The 21467-nt window shown below is 37.5% G+C and overlaps 1 protein-coding gene across 2 annotated transcripts in view; it reads right to left on the bottom strand.

Annotated features, from left to right (window-relative positions):
• LOC147367703 (olfactory receptor 13D1-like) overlaps positions 1 to 17090 on the bottom strand; it is an 83327-nt gene extending 66237 nt beyond the window's left edge. Inside the window, exon 1 of one of the 2 annotated variants that reach the window (XM_086414520.1) lies at positions 16386 to 17090. In XM_086414520.1, the coding sequence (XP_086270646.1) occupies positions 16386 to 17090 (705 nt within the window). Of the gene's footprint in view, positions 1 to 16136 lie in introns of those variants that run through there. The other variant, XM_086414519.1, reaches the window with a different exon arrangement.
• Positions 17091 to 21467: the final 4377 nt, after the last annotated feature.

Here is a 21467-nt window from a genome sequence, read left to right as displayed (position 1 = left end):
ACAGCAATCAATTAGTGTTAAATTCCCAAATTATCCATCATCTCCTTTCTTTTTTGTTAATGATAAGCTTGTTTTCTGTATCTGTGAGTCTATTTTGTAAATAAATTCATTTTTATCATCTTTTGTAGACTCCACAAATTGATGGTGTCATCTATTTGTCTTTCTCTAATTTACTTCACTTAGTATAATTATTTCTAGGCCCAACCTAGCACTAATTGCCTAGAAATAAATAAGCTGCAAATGACATTGTTTTATCCTTTTTATAGTTGAATAACGTTACACTGTATATGTATTCCACGTCTTCTTTATTCATTCATCTGTCAGTGTACACTTAGGTTGCTTCCATGTTTTGCCTATTGTAAATATTGCTGTTATGAACATTGGGGTGCATGTATCTTTTTGAATTAGCATTTTTCTCTGTATATATGCCCAGGAGTAGATTTCAGTATTCTATGGCAACTCTATTATTAGTTTTTTAAAGAACTTCCATACTGGTTTCCATTGTGGTTGTACCAATCTGCATCTTCACAAACAATGTAGGAGAGTTCACTTTTCTCCACACATTCTCAAGCATTTATTATTTGTAGACATATTGATGATAGCCATTCTGATCAGTGTTAGGTGCTACTTCAGTGTAAATATAACTTAAACATTAAATTAGCATATTGGTGAGTATTCAAAATTATGTACATGTAATATACAAATGGATGTGAAGAGTCGGATATAAAGAAGGCTGAGCTTTCTTTATGCTTTTGAACTGTGGTGTTAGATAAGACTCTTGAGAGTCCTTGGACTGCAAGGAGATCAAACCAGTCAATCCTAAAGGAAATTAATCCTGAATATTCATTGGAAGGACTGATGCTGAGGCTGAAGCTCCAATACTTTGGCCACCCGATGCAAAGAGCCAACTCATTAGGAAAGACCCTGATGTGGGGAAAGATTGAAGGCAGAAGGAGAAGGGGATGACAATGGATGAGATGGTTGGATGGCAACACTGACTCAATGGATGGCATTACTCAATAGTGTACTGCAGTCCATGGGGTCACAAACATTTGAACACGACTGAGCAACTGAACAACAACAACTGATATAACAACAATAGGTGAATGTAATTACTTTACCAGATTTTTAGCTAATTTATTATTAGCCTCTGTGTAATGCTGAATTGTGTCCCTTCAAAACTCTCATGTTGAAGGCCTAGCCCCCCATCCCCTACTCCCACACATACCTAGTACCTCAGAATGCATCTATATTTGAAGATATGACCTTTAAAATGTGGTTAAATTGAAATGAGGCTGTTATTGTAGGCCCTTATACAATCTGATTTGTGTCATTATAAGAGAAGAAAATTTGAATGCACATAGTGAGAAGGTGACGCTCTAGAAGCCAAGCAGAGGCCTCAGAAGACTTTAAACCTGCTAACATCCTAATCTTGGACTTCTAGCTTCCAAAACTATGACCTGATAAATTTCTGTTGTTTAAGCCACCCAGTCCCTGATGTTTTGTTATGGCAGCGTTAGCAAACTAGTATGAACTCTTTTTTAACATAACTAAATGGAATAGAAATAATTACATATTCTCTAAATGTGTGGCTGTGTTTTAAATGTGTGGATATGTTTCCGTATGCAGATATGTGTGTGTGTGTAATGTGAACATCTATATACAGATATAAAATATCTGCAGAAATATATCCTGAATAGAAATAGAGTGGATGAGTTCCAGTCAAGAAAAAAATATCAGGGAGTTTAGTGGCATGTTGTTAGTCTTCAGATGCTTACATCTTTTTTTTTTTTTGGTAAATTCACAAGAAGATAAAAGGTGTTTCAGTGAAACTACTAGTTGTTGCTATTGTTGTTCAGTTGCCCAGTAGTGTCTGACTCTTGTGACCCTATGGACTGCTGCACACCAGGCTCCCCAGTCCTTCACTATCCCCTGAGCTTACTCAAACTCATGTCCATTGAGTCAGGGATGCCATCCAACCACCTCATCCTCTGTCGTTCCCTTCTCCTCCTGCCTTCAATCTTTCCCAGCATCAGGGTCGTTTCTAATGAGTCTACTCTTCGCATCAGGTGGCCAAAGTATTGGAGCTTCAGCTTCAGCTTCAGCCCTTCCAATGAATATTCAAAAACTATTAGTACTCTGTTTAATCCTATTATTCCAGACACCTGGTATAAATTCAATGGTATAAATGAACTCATTAGCACTTAGGAAAAAAAAAAGACATGAAATCTGTGCTATAGATGTTACAATAATGAAAGCCTATTAAATGGGTGTAAAATATTGAAATATGTGAAATATCTTATTATATAAACCACAATATACAAAGAATTAAAATGTATACTTAGAAATTTTCATAGCATTTGTAATCCCTCTCTGGACCAGATAGCTAAATGTACAAAACATATTTGTTTTTTGTCATGGAATCATTAATGATATCTGTAGATTTTTTTTAATGGCTTGGACTCAAGTTGAGGACTGGCCATTGGTAAAGAAGAAAGAGATAGAAGATGTACTGGGATTAATTTTAGGACATGTTAGCAAATTATAACAAAGATTTATCTAGTTTGTCCAAAGAGCAACAACCTCAGGTAGTTAGATTGGAGTCAATGGACTGATCAATAAGTATCTGATAATAATACTTGAAAGCAATGATTTCTGACTATTGGAACAATAATAGAAAGGTGAAAGAATGTGTTGGGGGCCGGCGTGAGGCACTCCGCCCATGGCAAAGGTCATGAGGAAGGAGGCTCGACGTATGCAAAGGAGGGATCGAGCCTCAGGAGTCCCCCTGGAAATTCTCGAGCTCTACCCCCATAACCAGAGCCTGCCTACTTTACTACTTTGTGTTCTCCCCTACACCTCTGACTTTACGGGGGGCTGTCCCCCACCACCTCTTTCAGAGAAGGAGTTTATTCAGAGCTCCAGTTAATAATAATTCCTGGGCGTGATAAGAGTGTTTTAACCTACAAACTCCTCTGAAGGTTCTCTAGCCTGCCTGACAGGCTTGTCCGGCCACATGTGATTGCTCACAGCCTCCCAACCGTGTGAGGCACGAGATGCTTTAAACCTTCTAAAAACAGGTTCGATGCACGATGCTGGATGCTTGGGGCTGGTGCACTGGGACGGCCCAGAGGGATGGTATGGGGAGGGAGGAGGGAGGAGGGTTCGGGATGGGGAACACATGTATACCTGTGGCGGATTCATTTTGATATTTGGCAAAACTAATACAATTATGTAAAGTTTAGAAATAAAATAAAATTAGAAAAAAAATAAATAAAATAAAAACAGGTTCTTTAGAGAAGTTAGAAAACTATTAGCATAAGTATAGTAGGCTGATTAGAAATTGTATTGGTGAAGGGTTTTTCATTTGTTGAGCCAATGTTTGTTGCTAAGACTCCACATCCCCTGCCCTTATACACATTAATGAATATATAGAAGAAATAAGTATTAACCTTTGATAAAAATCACATTAGACCTTAGGCTAAGTAAATTCTTTCCTTAACTAAAACCCACTACACCCTCACCCTATAGGAATGTAACTTTATTTGAGTGATGTCTGTTTTAAGAATAATCACCCTTGGAGAAAAAAGTGTTCTGGTTGACTGACCACTGTCACAAGGAGAGGGTCATAAATTGTCAGCAGGCCTCCCTGGCCAGAAGATGATGTAACACCACTAAGACCTCTGTATACATTTGTATGAAGCACCTGACTTTGATAAAAGTCAGGACTGCTGACCCCACATGACTTTTGCATAACATCTCAGTGTATAAAAGTAGACCATGGAAAATAAAGAATTGGGATCAGTTCCTCGAAAGACTGGTCTCCCCATGTCGCTCTCTCTCTCACTCTGGCTGAGTCTCCATCTGGAGCGCGGAACCCGCCATGCTTGCTAATTATGCCTGGGCTTCTAAGATCCGACCGGGGAGGCCTCAGTGTCTCCTCTCCTTCGGGAGAACGGAAGGATGCCTGCGGCCTACGTAAGTGGTGCAAACTTCTTGTCTTGAAGTTTTATTGGTCTCCCGCATAAACCAAGCTACTCAGCCTCTTTTCTCCACTGAATTTTCCTACTGAGCTATCCTCATTCTATTACTCTTTATATCTTTGATGAATATTTAAATAGTTGCCAAAGCCGTCAGCCCTTCGAATACCCTGGATCAGCCGGGGCTGGACCCCGGCAAGAATGGAGGTATCAGAAGTATATATAAATAAAAGCTAACCCAGTGATGAGGCTTAAGATAGTTATTAATTCCAACTTGTCATATTCACTCATCTGCCTTCCTTTAAAGATTAGACTTTAACTGTCTTCACAAGGTCAGAGAGAATCTGATCTATGGATGAGGAAGTAGAACTTAACCAAGCCCCTAAAACTCTATTTCTATATGGAGCCTTCCTAAAGTAAAGTTTGCATTCCTTTTAAAATTTTCTGTTATCTGGCCTTGGGTTTATTATCTCCAGTAAGTACTTTTCTGAAACTGACTTCACCAGACATCTTTAAGCCTATGATATAACTTCACTTTGTGAAGACCTCTTAAGTCTTCTGATACCATTATAGGTATCCCTATAATGTATAGGTATCACTATAGGTATCACTATAAAATCACCTGATTTTAATAAACTTCCATAGTACACATACTAGATAATGGTGGATGTTTGTTATTTTATTGCCTATGACTTGTCGTTCAGTTGCTAAGTCATATCCGACTCTTTGAGACCCCATGGGCTGCAGTACACCATGCTTCCCTGTTCTTCACTATATCCTGAAATTTGCGCAAACTCATCCATTGAGTTGGTGATGCCATCCAACCATCTCATCCTCTGATGTCCCCTTCTCCTCCTGCCCCCAGTCTTTCCCAGCATCAGGGTTTTTCCAGTGAGCTGGCTCTTCACATCTAGTGGTGAAAGTATTAGAGGTTCAGCTTTAGTGTCAGTTCTTCCAATGAATATTCAGTATTAATTTCCTTTAGGATTGATTGGTTTGATCTCCTTGCTGTCCAAGGGACTCTCAAGAATCTTCTCCAGCATCACAATTTGAAAGCATCAACTTTTTGATGCTTACCCTTCTTTATTGTCCAACTCTTACATCTGTACATGACTACTTGGGAAAAAAAAAAAACATAACTTTGACCATATAGACCATGGTCAGCAAAATAATTTCTCTTTTTTTTTTTATATACTGTCTAGATTTGTCATAACTTTTCTTCCAAGAAGCAAGAATCTTTTAATTTCATGGCTCCAGTCACTATCCATTGTGATTTTGGAGCAGAAGAAAATAAAATCTGTCAGTTTCCAGTTTTTCCTCATCTACTTGCCATGAATTGACGGGACCAAATGCCCAATCTTAGTTTTTTGGATATTGAATTTTAAGCCAAATTTTTCCTATGACTAGTATTTCATAGTTGGTTATTTTAATACATTATTTTAATACATTTAATACATATTTAATACATTTAATATTAGGATGGTGTTACCATTATTTATTTCTTTTTAAATACAATAAAAAGAGGAAATTGGAAGTCAAGGCTAATGGTTTCTTCCATATAAGAACGTGACCTCTCTGTGCTTTGGAAGATGGACACTGCAATGTCTACATTATGAACCTGTGACAATCAAATGAGAAAATAAAAACAAGCAACCAATTGCTAGCAATTTTTGTTATCAAAGGCAAGGGAAGAAAGAGATCCTCTCAGGACTTTAATGAGCATTTGTTTAAGAGATGAAGGTAAAATGGTTTGATGAAGCTTGTTTGTCAAAAATCTTATCATACTGGGCTTTTTTTCTGTAAAAAAAGCAGGTCAGTGAATGTTTTCTCATACTTTTGTGATGTGATCAGGCTAAGATATTAGGTTTAGAAAGACTGGTCTTTTGACAGTATAGAGGATCAACTGAGAATAGGACAAATGAGTTAGAGGACCATGGAGACAGTGTACATAGAGGCAGTGAAAAGATAGGATGAATATGGGAATTTCATGGTTAAGTACTGGATTTGAGGATCTTTCATGTATGGATAGTCAACAACAATGATTCTAGTAGTATAAGTAAAGAACTCTGATGCAACCATTGATTGAATAAGAGGAGAAGCTTAAGGATGATGACTTCATAAAGGTAATGATGTAAGTTGGATGACTGGCTGACTGTGTTGATGATTAGACTTCCAGGGGAAGACAGATTAGTGAAGTCCAGGAGAGAAATCAGGAGTCAAGCTGTATATGAAAAAGTCCTTTGCTCAGAGATGGCAATTGAGCCCTAGGTGTGGATGATATGGTCTATGCAGAAGTTTGGGACAGATATCTATAAAATGATTGGCTTCATTTTTCTACAACTGGTCAGAGTTGAAGTAAAGGGAAAAGAACAGAACACTTGTGATTGGGAGTATAGAATTCCAATTTGATTTTTGTCTGCACAAGCCGAGTGAACTTAGGCTATTTTTTAAACATGCTAGTTTGATTTTCTCTTCTATGAAATACAGATAACTTATTTACTATACTTATAAAATTCTTTCTTGCTACTTCTGAAAGACCACCTGTCAGTCAACTTATTTTATTTTAGAGTGTACTTGATAAAAAATGTTGTGTTAGTTTTAAGTTTACAGCAAAGTGATTCAGTAATATGTTTATGTATCTATTAATCTTCAAATTCTTCTCCCATATAAGTTGTTAGTAACACTGAGCAGAGTTCCCTTGCTATACAGTAAATCTTTGCTAGTTATTCATTTCATATACAGCAGTGTGTACATGTCCATCACAAACCCCCTATCTATTCCTCCCCTCCCTCCTTCTCCCTTGGTAATAGTAAGTTCATTCTCTAAGCCGGTAAGTCTGTTTCTGTTTTATAAGTTCATGTCTACTTTTCAGTTCAGTTCAGTCGCTCAGTCGTGTCCGACTCTTTGCAACCCCATGAACCGCAGCACGCCAGGCCTTCCTATCCATCACCAACTCCCAGAGTCCACCCAAACCCACGTCCATTGTGTCTGTGATGCCATCCAACCATTTCATCCTCCATCGTACCCTTCTTCCCCCACCTTCAATCTTTCCCAGCATGAGAGTCTTCTCAAATGAGTCAACTCTCTGCATCAGGTGGCCAAGGTACTGGAGTTTCAGCTTCAACATCAGTCCCTCCAATGATTACCCAGGACTGATATCCTTTAGGATGGACTGGTTGGATCTCCTTGCAGTCCAAGGGACTCTCAAGAGTCTTCTCCAACACCACAGTTCAAAAGCATCAATTCTTCTAGATTCTGAATAAAAGTGATATCATACAGTATTTGTCCTTCTCTGACTTACTTTACTCTGTATGACAATCTATATGTCATCCATGTTGCTGCACATGTCATTATTCCATTCTTTTTAATAGCTGAGTAATATTCCTTTCTGTATGTATATCACCTCTTTATCTACTCACCTGTCAATGAACACTTAGGTTGCTTCCATGTCTTGGCTACATAGTCAGTTTTTGATCTCTATTCTGGCTAGATTCTAAATTCAGCTCATTTGAATTTACTTGTGATTTCAATTAGATTGAGCAGCACCTGTTACTTTATTTCATGTCTAGTCCTTTCACTCTGGCAGCTCTTAGGAATATTAGCATAAAATACCCCCAAATCTTTCCTCCTCTCATTGCTGTCTGTCTCTCTCCACTCTATCTCTGTCCTCTTTGTCTCTCTCTATTTACCTTTCTTTCTCAGCTTTACTCCATTGCCACCCATTCTAGAATATACTGAAATATTTGTTTAATATTTCATTAACTAAGTCAGCATCACCAACTTGATGGACATGAGTTTGAGCAAGCTCTGGGAGTTGGTACTGGACAGGGAAGCCTGGTGTGCTGCAGTCCATGGGGTTGCAGAGTCTGACACGACTGAGTGACTGAACTGAACAGATTTGTTTTCTGATGGGGAAAACAGAAAGGTGAGGAGGATTAGATTTCTGCTTCTGACCAAGAAGAAACAGAGACTGTGTTTTGCCCTTCTACCTGAAACGATAAAAATAAAACAGAAATAAGTGTGAAAAATCAATTTTAAGATATTGAACATCAAACAACATAGGACAGTGATCCCTGAGAGATGAGGAACAAATGAAGTGAAGCCTTTAATTTTCCCGACTTACTTTCCTGAATGATGAATTTCCAGGTAATAAGATAAGGAGAGGGAACCCATTGGGAAAGGATTTAAGGATGGAATTGAGAGGCCAGGGAGAACAAGGCAGCTAGTTTTCAAGTCCAAATCCAGAGAGGAGGAAGCTACAGAAAAAAGAGCTAGAGCTCTAAAGGGACACCGCTCTGCTTTCAGCTGAGTACTGATCAGTGAAGGTGTATGAAGAAACTAAGCAGGACCTGGGAAAGGATCATCCAGGAGAACTGGAGGGAATGATTTTCAGAGCTCACACAAGGCTGAGAATAAAATCAACACATTGCACACCTATAAAATTCACCTTGTATAACCTAAATGGACACACCTTTTAGTTGTTAATAATATTTTAATAAAACAACATAAAAGAAAGAAAGTAGATTTTTAAAGTGGCAAACAGGACACTGATAGAATTACTAGACATGACATTAAGAAGTTATTCTGACTGTATTTAATATAGTCAAGAAGGTAGAGAAAAAATCATGTCATTTGAGATACATAAAATTATATTTAGAGATATATATTTATAAATAAATGTATTTATTTATATTTATAAATATAAAATTATATTTAGAGATATTCTAAAAATACAAATTCTAAGACCTAGTAATGAAGTGTATCTAATATGAATCTATCCAGTATACTTTGGATGGAATTAAAGTAATTGGACCCTGCAGAAGGAAAGATTAGTGAACAAGAAATCAGAGAAATAGTAACACTTTTTAAAATAAAACAAAGAGAAAAGACAATGAAAAAAAGTGAACAGACCACTAACTGTGTGAGACAGCTTTAAGTGATATGGTATACATATAACTGTAGTCCAAAAAATAAAAAGCAGTAGTAAATAGAAAATGCATTGAAATAAAATGTATTTTAAGAAAACACAAAATGCAAAACAAAAATAATATTTAAATAATGGATAGAAATTTTCTAAACTTGATGAAAACAATAAATACACAGACAAAAGAATCTCAGTAGCCAAAATAATGAGAAACAGAAAGAAAACCACACCAAGATTCAGCAACAAACTGCTTAAAAATCAGAAAAGAGGTTCCTTATGTTCATAAGAGAGAGGTTTGTTCTCACTGCAAGCCTGAGATAATGAAGAAACCACAACATTGAAATACTGAAAGAAAGAGTCTCTATAATATTCTGTAATCCCGTAGAAAGAGAAGCAATGCCAAAGAATGTTCAAATACAACAGAATTGCACTCATTTCACAAGCTAGCAAAGTAATACTCAAAATTCACCAAGCTAGGCTTCAACAGTCCATGAACTGAGAACTTCCAGATGATCAAGTTGGATTTAGAAAAGGTAGAGGAACCAGAGATCAAATTGCCAACAATCCGTTGGATCACAGAAAGAGCAAGAGAATTCAAGAAAAAAAAAAAAAAAAAAACCATCTACTTCTGCTTTATTGACTATGCCAAAGCCTTTGACTGTGTGGATCACAACAAACTATGGAAAATTCTTAACAAGTTGGGAATACCAGACCACCTTACCTGCCTCCTGAGAAATCTGTATGCAGGTCAAGAAGAACAATTAGATGTTCAAGAAGGAGCAATTAGATGGCATCACCGACTCAATGGACATGGGTTTGGGTGGACTCCAGGAGTTGGTAATGGACAGGGAAACCTGGTGTGCTGCCGTCCAAGGCTTGCACAGATTGGACATGCACTGACTGAACTGAACTGATAGTATTCTATACCCAATGTACATATATTTCAAAGTTAACATTTTTTCATTTATCATTCTTAGAATCAGCACTGGTTCCATTTTAGTGGAAAATTGAATTTAGTAATCAAGGTCTGGCAATAGGTATACAGTTACTATTAACATATCACTGCTCCCAGGTGTTCTCAGTGGTCACAAGTGGGGAATAAATGTGCTTTTATATGCACCTATGTACATGTAAATATACACACTTTTACAAATATTTGCATCCATATTTTGCTGTTGTTCAGTCGCTCAGTCACGTCTGACTCTTTGCAACCCAATGGACTGTGGCCCACCAGGATTTCCTGTGTTTCACTAACTCCCGGAGTTTGCTCAAACTCATGTCCATTGAGTTGAGGATGCCATCCAATCATCTCATCCTCTGCCACCCTCTTCTCTTCCTGCTCTGAATATTTCCCAGCATCAGGGTCTTTTCCAGTGAGTCGGTTCTTTGCATCAGGTGACCATAGTATTGGAGCTTCAGCTTCAGCATCAGTCCTTCCAATGAATAGGCAGGGTTGGTTTCCTTTAGGATTGACTTATTTGATCTCCTTGCTGTCAAGGAACTCTTAAGAGTCTTCTTCAGCACCACAATTTGAAAGCATCAGTTCTTTGGTGCTCAGCATTTTTTATGGTCCAACTTTAACATCTGTATGTGACTACTGGAAAAACCAAACCTTTGACTATCTGGCCTTTCTTGGCAAAGTGATGTCTCTGCTTTTTAATATGCTGTCTAGGAGCTGACTGTGGCTTGGGTCATGAACTCCTTATTGCCAAATTCAGACTGAAATTGAAGAAAATGGAGAAAGCCACTAGACCATTCAGGTATGACCTAAATCAAATCCCTTATGACTATACAGTGGAAGTGAGAAATAAATTTAAGGGACAAGATCTGATAGACAGAGTACCTGATGAACTATGGATGGAGGTTTGTGACATTGTACAGGAGACAGGAATCAAGACCATCCCCAAGAAAAAGAAATGCAAAAAAGCAAAATGGCTGTCTGAGGGGGCTTTACAAATAGCTGTGAAAGAAGGGACAGAAAAAGCAAGGGAGAAAGGGAAAGATATACCCATTTGAATGCAGAGTTCCAAAGACTAGCAAGGAGAGATAAGAAAGCCTTCCCCAGTGATCAATGCAAAGAAATAGAGGAAAACAACAGAATGGGAAAGACTAGAGATCACTTCAAGAAAATTAGAGATACCAAGGGAACATTTCATGCAAAGATGGGCTCCATAAAGGACAGAAATGGTAGGGACTTAAGAGAGCAGAAGATATTAAGAAGAAGTGGCAAGAATACACAGAAGAACTGTACAAAAAAAAATCTTCATGACAAAGATAATCACAATGGTAAGATCACTCACCTAGAGCCAGACATCTTGGAATGTGAAGTGAAGTAGGCCTTCGGAAGCATCACTACAAACAAAGCTAGTGGAGGTGATGGAATTCAGGTTGAACTATTTCAAATCCTGAAAGATGATGTTGTGAAAGTGCTGCACTCAATATGCCAGCAAATTTGGAAAACTCAGCAGTGGCCACAGGACTGGAAAAGGTCGGTTTTCATTCTAATCCCAAAGAAAGGCAATGCCAAAGAATGCTTAAACTACTGCACAATTGCACTCATCTCACATGATAGTGAAGTAATGCTTAAAATTCTCCAAGCCAGGCTTCAGCAATACATGAACTGTTAACTTTTAGATGTTCAAACTGGTTTTAGAAAAGGCAGAGGAACCAGAGATCAAATTGCCAACATATGTTGGATCATGGAAAAAGCAAGAGAGTTCCAGAAAAACATCTATTTCTGCTTTATTGAATATGCCAAAGCATTTGACTGTGTGGATCACAATAAACTGTGGAAAATTCTGAAAGAGATGGGAATACCAGACCACCTGACCTGCCTCTTGAGAATCTTATATGCAGGTCAGGAAGCAACAGTTAGAACTGGACATGGAACAACAGACTGGTTCCAAATAGGAAAAGGAGTATGTCAAGGCTGTATATTGTCACCCTGCTTATTTAGCTTATATGCAGATTACATCATGAGAAACGCTGGGCTGGAGGAAGCACAAGCTAGAATCAAGATTGCCGGGAGAAATATCAATAACCTCAGATATGCAGATGACACAACCCTTATGTCAGAAAGTGAAGAACTAAAGAGCCTCTTGATGAAAGTGAAAAAGGAGAGTGAAAATGTTGGCTTAAAGCTCAGCATTCAGAAAACTAAGATCATGGCATCCAGTCCCATCACTTCATGCAGACAGATGGGGAAACATTGGCTGACTTTATTTTTCTGGGCTCCAAAGTCACTGCAGATGGTGATTGCAGCCATGAAATTAAAAGACGCTTACTCCTTGGAAGGAAAGTTATGACCAACCTAGACAGCATATTAAAAATCAGAGACATTACTTTGCCAACAAATGTCTGTCTAGTCAAGGCTATGCTTTTTCCAGGGGTCATATATGGATGAGGGGGTTGGACTATAAAGAAAGTGGAGCACAAAAGAATTGATGCTTTTGCACTGTGGTGTTCGAGAAGACTCTTGAGAGTCCCTTGGACTGTAAGGAGATCCAACCAGTCCATCCTAAATGAGATCAGTCCTGGGTGTTCATTGGAAGGACTGATGTTGAAGCTGAAACTCCAGTACTTTGGCCACCTGATGCAAAGGGCTGACTCATTTGAAAAGAGCCTAATGCTGGGAGGGATTGGGGGCAAGAGGAGAAGGGGACGACAGAGGATGATGGCTGGATGGCATCACTGACTGGATGGACGTGGGTTTTGGTGGACTCCGGGAGTTGCTGATGAACAGGGAGGCCCGATGTGCTGTGATTCATGGGGTTGCAAAGAGTCGGATGACTGAGCAACTGAACTGAACTGAACTAAAGTACGTTTGTCATAGCTTTTCTTCCAAGGAACAATTGTCATTCAATTTCATGGCTCCAGTCATCATCGACAGTGATTTTGGAGCCCAAGAAAATAAAGTGTCTCATTGTTTCCATTTTTCCCCCTGTCTATTTGCCATGAAGTGATGGGGCTGAATGCCATGATCTTAGTTTTTTGAATGTTGTGTTTTAAGCTAGCTTTTGCACTCTCCTGTTAATCCTCATCAAGAGGATCTCTAGTTCCTCTTTGCTTTCTGTCATTAGGCTGGTGCCATTTGCTTATCTGAGGTTATTGATATCTTTCCCAGCAATCTGGATTCCAGCCTGTGCTTCATCCAGCTCAGCATTTCTCATGATGTACTCTGCATAGTAATTCAATAAGCAAGGTGAAAGTGTCCAACCTGATGTACATCTTTCCCAATTTGGAACCAGTTCGTTGTTCCATGTCCAGTTCTAACTGTTCCTTCTTGACCTGCATACAAGTTCTCAAGAGGCAGGTGAGGCAATCTGGTATTCCCACCTCTTTTAAGAATTTTCTACAATTTGGTGTTATCCACAAGGTCAAAGACTTTAGCATAGTCAATAAAGCAGAAGTAGATGTTTTTCTGGAATTCCCTTGCTTTTTCTATGATCCAATAGATGTTGGCAAATTGCTCTCTGGTTCCTCTGATGTTTCTAAATCAAGCTTTTACATCTAGAACATCTTGGTTCATGTACTGTTGAAGCCTAGCTTGAAGAATTTTGAGCATTTTCTTGCTATTTGATATTATCTTGTTAACATGTGAAATGAGTGCAATTGTGTGGTAGTTTGAATATTTTGTGGTAGTTTGAACATTTGTATAATCCATATTAATTTCTATATATATGTATCAGTTCAGTTCAGTTCAGTTGCTTGGTCTTGTCTGGCTCTTTGCGACCCCATGAATTTCAGCACACCAGGCCTCCCTGTCCATGACCAACTCCCGGAGTTCTCTCAGACTCACATCCATCGAGTCAGTGATGCCATCCAGCCATCTCATCCTCTGTTGTCCCCTTCTCCTCCTGCCCCCAATCCCTCCCAGCATCAGAGTCTTTTCCAATGAGTCAACTCTTCGCATGAGGTGGCCAAAGTACTGGAGTTTCAGCGTCAGCATCATTCCCTCCAAAGAAATTCCAGGGCTGATCTCCTTCAGAATGGACTGCTTGGATCTCCTTGCAGTCCAAGGGACCCTCAAGAGTCTTCTCCAACACCACAGTTCAAAAGCATCAATTCTTCGGTGCTCAGCTTTCTTCACAGTCCAACTCTTACATCCATACATGACCACAGGAAAAACCATAGCCTTGACTAGATGGTCCTTTGTTGGCAAAGTAATGTCTCTGCGTTTGAATATGCTATCTAGGTTGGTCATAACTTTCCTTCCAAGGAGTAAGCGTCTTTTAATTTCATGGCTGCAATCACCATCTGCAGTGATTTTGGAGCCCAGAAAAATAAAGTCTGACACTGTTCCCATATCTATATCTCTATTTTTCTGTATGCATATTGCTCTATGTATATACTGAAAGCAGTGAGTTCACACTATCTTCTTACCCAGTATCTCGTGGTTTATTCTAGTTTTTCTCTTTCTGTGTGTATAACTCTTCTGTCAGTGGTAAGCAGGCTCTCACTATACCTCATATGTTTACTTATCTCTTGTGTCATGTCCTGTATATAATTGAGCTCCCATTTCTTTTGATTCACTTTACCTCTATCTCTCCACAGTTCCCACACTTACATCCTTTTCTTCTTATAATATGATAATGATCACAAGTGGAATTTTAATTTTAATACTTGTCCTCACAGCTGATTAATTTTAATATACAGAACTACAAACAAATGTATGTGGTAAGTTTTCTGAAAATACATTTTTTAAAAAAGTTATAGGTTATAAAAAAGAGATTAATGGTAGAAACATTGTCCTTAATTACTCCCACCTTTCAGAATACATGCACCTGAAAATTCTTATGTTACATGGATGAAGGATGCATCCTTATTTCCTTATTTTTAATTTTTACTTCTTTTCTATTGAAACAGAGTTGATTTACAATATTGTATTTGTTTCAGTTATACAGCATGGTGATTTACTACTTTTATGGATTGTACTCCATTTAAAGTATTAATAGACAATAATGGATATATTTCCTCTTCTGGAAAGGAAATCTTGTTGCTTATTTATACATAATAGTTTGTGTCTCTTGATTCCATACCTGGGCTCATCCTCCCCATTTCCCTCTCCTCACTGATGACTACTAGCTTGTTCTCTATATCTGTGACTCTGTTACTGTTTGTTAACATAAATTCACTAGTTCTGTTTTTTAGATTTCATGTAAAAGTAATAACATAGAGTATTTGTCATTCTCTGACTCATTTCACTAAGTGTAATATATTCTAGGTATATCTATGTTGCTTTAGGTGGCAGAATTTCATTCTTCCTTTGTGGCTGAGTAATATTCTATTGGGGCTTTTCTGATGGTTCAATGGTAAAGATCCCTCTGCCAATTCAGGACATACAGATTCGATCTCTGGGTCAAGAAGATCCCCAGGAGAAGGAAATGGCAACCCACTCCAGTATTCTTGCCTGAGAAATCTCTTAGACAGATCTTAGAAGACAGCAGGGGACAGTCTATGGGTTCCCAAAAGTTTTGGACACAGCAAGTAAGCAACAACGATATTCACACACATATATATACACACACACATTATATCTTCTTTATCCATTCATCAGCTGATGGACACTTAGGTTGCTTCCATATCTTGGCAATTGTAAACAGTGCTATCACTGTGGGTAAATTTGGAAGGATTTTTCAGAAGATAAAACATTTGAATTTTCTTTAATTAGATGCCTGAGTTGTCACCATAGGAGAAATATGATAATGGGGATGAAGTGATGTATACTATTGTCCTTAAGTGTGAAAGAACAGGATATATTTGGTTAACTACATAGTGCATGCAGCATAGTGTAGCAGACTGGGTAGAAGAAACACAGCAAGGGAAAGAAGAAGGAATATATATATATATATACTATAAAAAGGAGGTTGGGGCCGATCAAGTCCCTGAGTAAAGCAATAATGAGTAATAAAGAGAGAAAACATGAACTCAAGTAGTTCTCTCAAAAAGGGGAATGAAAAATACATATTTTTAATTGTGAAAAATTAAACCTGGATATTTCTGGAAAAGTTTAATTTCAATTTTTTTCTTGTTTCTGAAAGTTTGTTCTCACTTCATGGACTACATGTCCCTACATTTTTATGCTATTTTCATAAATAATGAACTTAGATTATTACCCTGAAATTTCTTCCCAACTCTTAAATTCTGTGATTTTACGTATAGCCTTTATTTCCTTTGTTCTGCTTGTACTGAAAACCTTGCATCCAATATATGAGCTTATTTTGTGCATAAATTCAAAGATGCAAATTTCTCATTCTTTCCTCCAGAACCAGTCTAGCTGTCAATTTTCTCATAGCGCCATGCACTTCTGTATTCCTCAGGCTATAGATGATAGGATTGAGCAACGGTGTGACGACTCCATAGAACAGGGCAATCAATTTATCAAAAGTAGCGTCTTTGGACTTTGGCTTCATATACATGAAGAGGATTGTCCCATAAAACACAGTCACCACCATTATGTGGGCTGAACAGGTGGAAAAAGCCTTTTTTCTTCCTTCGGCTGAATTGATTCTTAGGACAGTGGAAAGGATGAAAATGTAGGAGATACAAATCAACAGTAATGGAACAAATAAAAATATTACATTGCCCACCATGATAGTAATCTCATTCAAGGATATATCTGTGCAAGCTAGCTTGACAAAAGCCAATATTTCACAAACAAAATGATTGATGAGATTTTTTCCACAGAAGGGCAACTGTACTGCAAGAATTGTTTCTGTCAATGAGTTGAGAAAGCCCAGTCCCCAGGAGAGAGCTGCCATCTGAATACAAAGCGCCTTGTTCATGATGATAGGGTATCTCAGAGGGTTGCAGATGGCTATGGAACGGTCATATGCCATCACTGCTAGAAGTACACACTCTGTCGACCCCATAGTGTAAGAGACAGACATCTGAACAACACACCTAGTGAAGGAGATAGTTTTTTTCTCTGATAGAAAGTGTATCAGCATTGAGGGGATAAAGGAGGATGTGTACCAAATATCAAGGAAGGAAAGATTACAGAGGAAGAAGTACATAGGGGTGTGAAGGTGGGAATCCAGGAGAGTGAGGATGATCAAAGTGCTGTTCCCCAGGAGAATCACCAGGTACATCAACAAACACATCGCAAAAAGGAGTTTTTCTGCTCTTGGATACTCAGAAAGCCCCTGTAGAATGAACTCAATGTCTGTCCAATTGGTCCTTTCCATTTCACATTTTCATACCTGGAGTAATCCAGAAGAGATGCGGGTTTAAGGACTCTATACAGTATTATAATAAGAAGTAAGAGAATATTGGAGGAAGGGCAACAGGTCAGTATTAGCTGGTGGGTTTACAGTTGTGAGTTTAGATTTTCAAATTTTTCTTTTAGCTCATGTGTAAGGGAATAGAAGAAAGACAATAATTATGTTGGTAGTTTAATATTCCATTTCTGACTTTATGTGCACAAATTCTGAGTCAGGGAAGAATTATTTAATAAATACTTGTTATTCCTGATTCAGACTTACTTTGAATATCATCATTTTGGAAATAATATGCTTAACTTCTTAAAAATATTAATTTATGATTTTATATCATGCCAGTCATTAACAATAACATTGGTTTAGGGTTTTACAACTTATGAAAATTTTCATCATACTTATTTTATCATCACTATAATACTCTGAGGGAGATAAAGTTCATAACGGTAAGAAGTATTTTTAAACACAGTAGGTAAACAAACTACTATTCAGTTCTACATTTTCTGACTTTATATCCCCTTTTTAAATTACTTGGTTATTGCTCTCAAAATTATAGAAGTTGTCTGAGTGGTAGTGTCTAAGGCATCTTTTAGAATAACGCTCTCCAGATGATTCTATTGTGCAGCTGAGGAAGAAAACACCCATCCAGATCTTAGTATACAGATGAATCACATGGGAAATTTTTGTAAAAGACTCTCAATCAGTGGATCTGAAGTGGGTTTTAAGATCTGTATTCATTAACATGCTTTCAGATGTTGTTGATGTTGCCTGTGTATAAGCACATGAGTAGCAAGGCCTTTTAAATCATCTCTCCCTGATATCTTTGGAACTTGCCATTGGGGTTTCAGTTCTATGTAGGATTGAAATTGAACAGCAGACAATACAAAACTAAACATTTTGGTGAGACTTCTGTGTAAGTGTATTGCAATTTGTTTTGGATTCCTTAGTTTTTAGAAATACAAACTACAAAATCACACATAGAAGAGTTTGCCCTTTATTTCTGTCCATATGAAAGGCGTTCCTTTTCCATTTGCTGAATTTGCAATTAAGCTCAATATTTTCCAAGAAAGGAAGTTGAGATTCTACCAGACCACCTTACCTGCCTCCTGAGAAATCTGTATGCAGGTTAAGAAGCAACAATTAGAAGCAGACATGGAACAACAGACTGGTTTCAAATTGGGAAAGGAGTACGTCAAGGCTGTATATTGTCACCCTACTTATTTAACTTATATGCAGAGTACATGATGCAAAATGCCAGACTGAATGAAGCACAAGCTGGAATCAAGATTGCCAGGAGAAATATCAATAGCCTCAGATATGCAGATGACACCACCCTTATGGCAGAAAGCAAAGAAGAACTAAAGAGCCTCTTGATAAAAATGAAAGAGGAGAGTGAAAAAGTTGACTTAAAGCTCAACATTCAGAAAACTAAGCTCATGGCATCCGAACCCATCACCTCATGGCAAACAATGGAAACAATGGCAACAGTGACAGACTTTATTTTCTTGATCTCTAAAGTCACTGCACATGGTGACTGCAGCCATGAAATTAAAAGATGCTTGCTCCTTGGAAGAAAAGCTATTACCAACCTAGATAGCATATTAAAGATCAGTGATAGTACTTTGCCAACAAAGTTCTGTCTAGACAAAGCTATGGTTTTTCCAGAAGTCATGTATGGATACGAGAGTTGGACTATAAAGAAAGCTGAGTGCTGAAGAATTGATGCTTTTGAACTGTGGTGTTGGAAAAGATTCTTGAGAGGTCCTTGGACAGGAAGGAGACCAAACCAGTCCATCCTAAAGGAAATCAGTTCTGAATATTCATTGGAAGGACTGATGCTGAAGCTGAAACTCCAATAGTTTGGCCACCTGATGCAAAGAACTGACTCATCTGAAAAGACCCTGATTCTGGGGAAGATTGAAGGCAGGAGCAAATGGGATGAGATAGTTGGATGGCATCATGAACTCAATAAGCATGAGTTTGAGCAAGCTCTGGGAGACGGTGAAGGACAGGGAAGCCTGGCATGTTACCGTCCGTGGTGCTCCAAAGAGTCGGACATGAGTGAGAGACTGAACTGAACAAGATCAGAGTTGTGTGCTATAGAATGTAGAGAAAATGACTTTAATTTGAAAAAATCTAAAGAGCAGATATTTGTATATGATATTCTTCCCTATAACAACTAAGTAGAACTGAGTATAATTCTGAAAACACTTCTTCATTCTCAAGATATTCTACCTAGATTAAAAAATATTCCTAGAGAAAAAAAGTTGATCGAATAGATGGGTTTTTACTTAGGGTTTTCAAAAAGTAGTTATGTTTCCAGTATAGGACTAGCTATTTCTGTGATAGTCATTTGTCAATGAGTTACACTGCTTTCTATGAAAACTCTATTTCACAATGGTGAGACAATGCATTCACAATAATAGAATATTTATATATCTATTGATTATAGAAAGGAGATTTTTCTTGTTTAGTCTCCAAGTCTTATCTGACTCTTTTGTGGCCTCAAAGACTATGGCCCAGCCAGCTCCTCTGTCCATAGAAAGGAGGACACTCTCTTAATTCAGGCTGCACCCTACTTTGTAGGCATACATTTCAAAAAGGGTAGCAAGTGTTGGGTAGGCCAGTATATACCTTTACTTGGTATTAAGATTGGAGCTTGATTGACTGTAGGTACACATACCAAAAGAGTTTGAGAATAAAATTCTGATAGCAGAGCTTCAGTCATCTGAGATCTGAATGTACTGCAGTTTCGGGAGGACAGATGTGAATCAGGTCAAAAACCTTCTCTTTTTAGGAACATCTTATAAACCTGATTCCTATTTGGAAATTACTTATAGTAAATAAATGTAGTGTACATGAGGTATCCTAACAGCCCTTTGATAATTTCTGCAAAAAAAAATTTTACTTGCAGATTTTTTAGAGAGAGACCACCATCTGCTTTAAGGTTTTCAAATGGAGGTGGAGAGGAAGGATAACAGATAATATAGAGGAGACGATTTTCTACTCTTGTAATGCTAGAGTACCTTTTAAGAAACAGTTAACAAACACTCTATTGAATTGCATTGTGCCTGAAATGCTTTCCCCATTTAACTTTACTTCTCTAAAATGAATTTATAGAATCTGGGAACAAGGAAATGAAGATTTTAAAAGATTCTTGGTAATTTATAATACAATCACTTTCCATGGTATCTGTATATTGGAAGTGATCTTTTAAAACAGTTTTTCATTCTTGTCTAATGCGAGGAGAATTGTTAAATAATCATAGTACACTTATATTGGGTCATTATTCACCTTTTAATATGACATTTGTGATAAATTTCCACTAACCCCAAAATTACATTTACATTATTTTAGAATGACTAAGTGATAACAAAACAATTATAACATTATTTGAAAGATCAAAATCTAAACCAAGATAACCTAGACAGAATTGAAAGACTGAAAAGAAATATCAAAACATTAATGGATATCTTAGATACTTTTTTCCTACTTTTCTGAATTACCCAAATTCTAAAATAAAAATGCAAAAGGAAAAGTATAATGAAAAAGAGAAAGACACTGAAGTAGGTGTCAAATTATATTAGGAAGATTAACTCAGAGTAAAATATGCTAAAACAATTTAAACATTACAGTGGTTGTCTCATGTGTCTAGATACTAAACATTAAGACTGAGGTGTACTGGTGCATCTTGTCTAGTTATCCATAGGAAGCTACTATTTCTGGTAGGCCTGGAGCATTTATGATCCCTACTCTCTAAATCTTGTAGGTTAACAGTGTTAATTATTTTTGGAGTGAACCAAGATAAAGAATTTGAGTTCTTAGTCATATTAATATGATCTCAAAAGAGATTTCCCATCCATGGTCCCTAGAATAGGATTGTCACTAGACTATGATATTCTTATTTGTTGAGACTTTGAACTGACCTAAATCCTGGCTGTCCTCTAATCCTTCTCAACCAACTCCTGGTCTTTTAATCACTCTGTGGTTCCATGCTGTGAGGTTTCATTCAGGCACTCTTTTACTGTTGTAGCAGACCTAAAGAAAAGTCTGTGACTTTTTTATTCAAGACAGAAGTTAAGCTCTCTAATTTTCTAGAAAGATACCTAACTGTCTAGAATTCTTTTTCACTTTTATTGACTTGCTTACTTGAAGGTCTAATATTTAAAGTTCTAAGATTTTTCATTGAAAAGCAGATGCCATCTATACTCTAAATTCTCACTAGAGGATATAATTCTGTTATCCTCTCCAGTTCTTCTAAATAGATCAATTAAGACAATTGATATTGTAAAAAAATAAGAGTTATCAACTTTTATGCTGTAGATTTTATAAACTTATATTCAATTA

This window comes from Bos grunniens, chromosome 8 (genome assembly GCF_055505025.1).
Source record: "Bos grunniens cultivar Pamir isolate PY7600 chromosome 8, Bosgru_T2T1.0, whole genome shotgun sequence".
NCBI lineage: Eukaryota > Metazoa > Chordata > Mammalia > Artiodactyla > Bovidae > Bos > Bos grunniens.
This window is presented reverse-complemented; position numbering and strand designations above follow the sequence as displayed.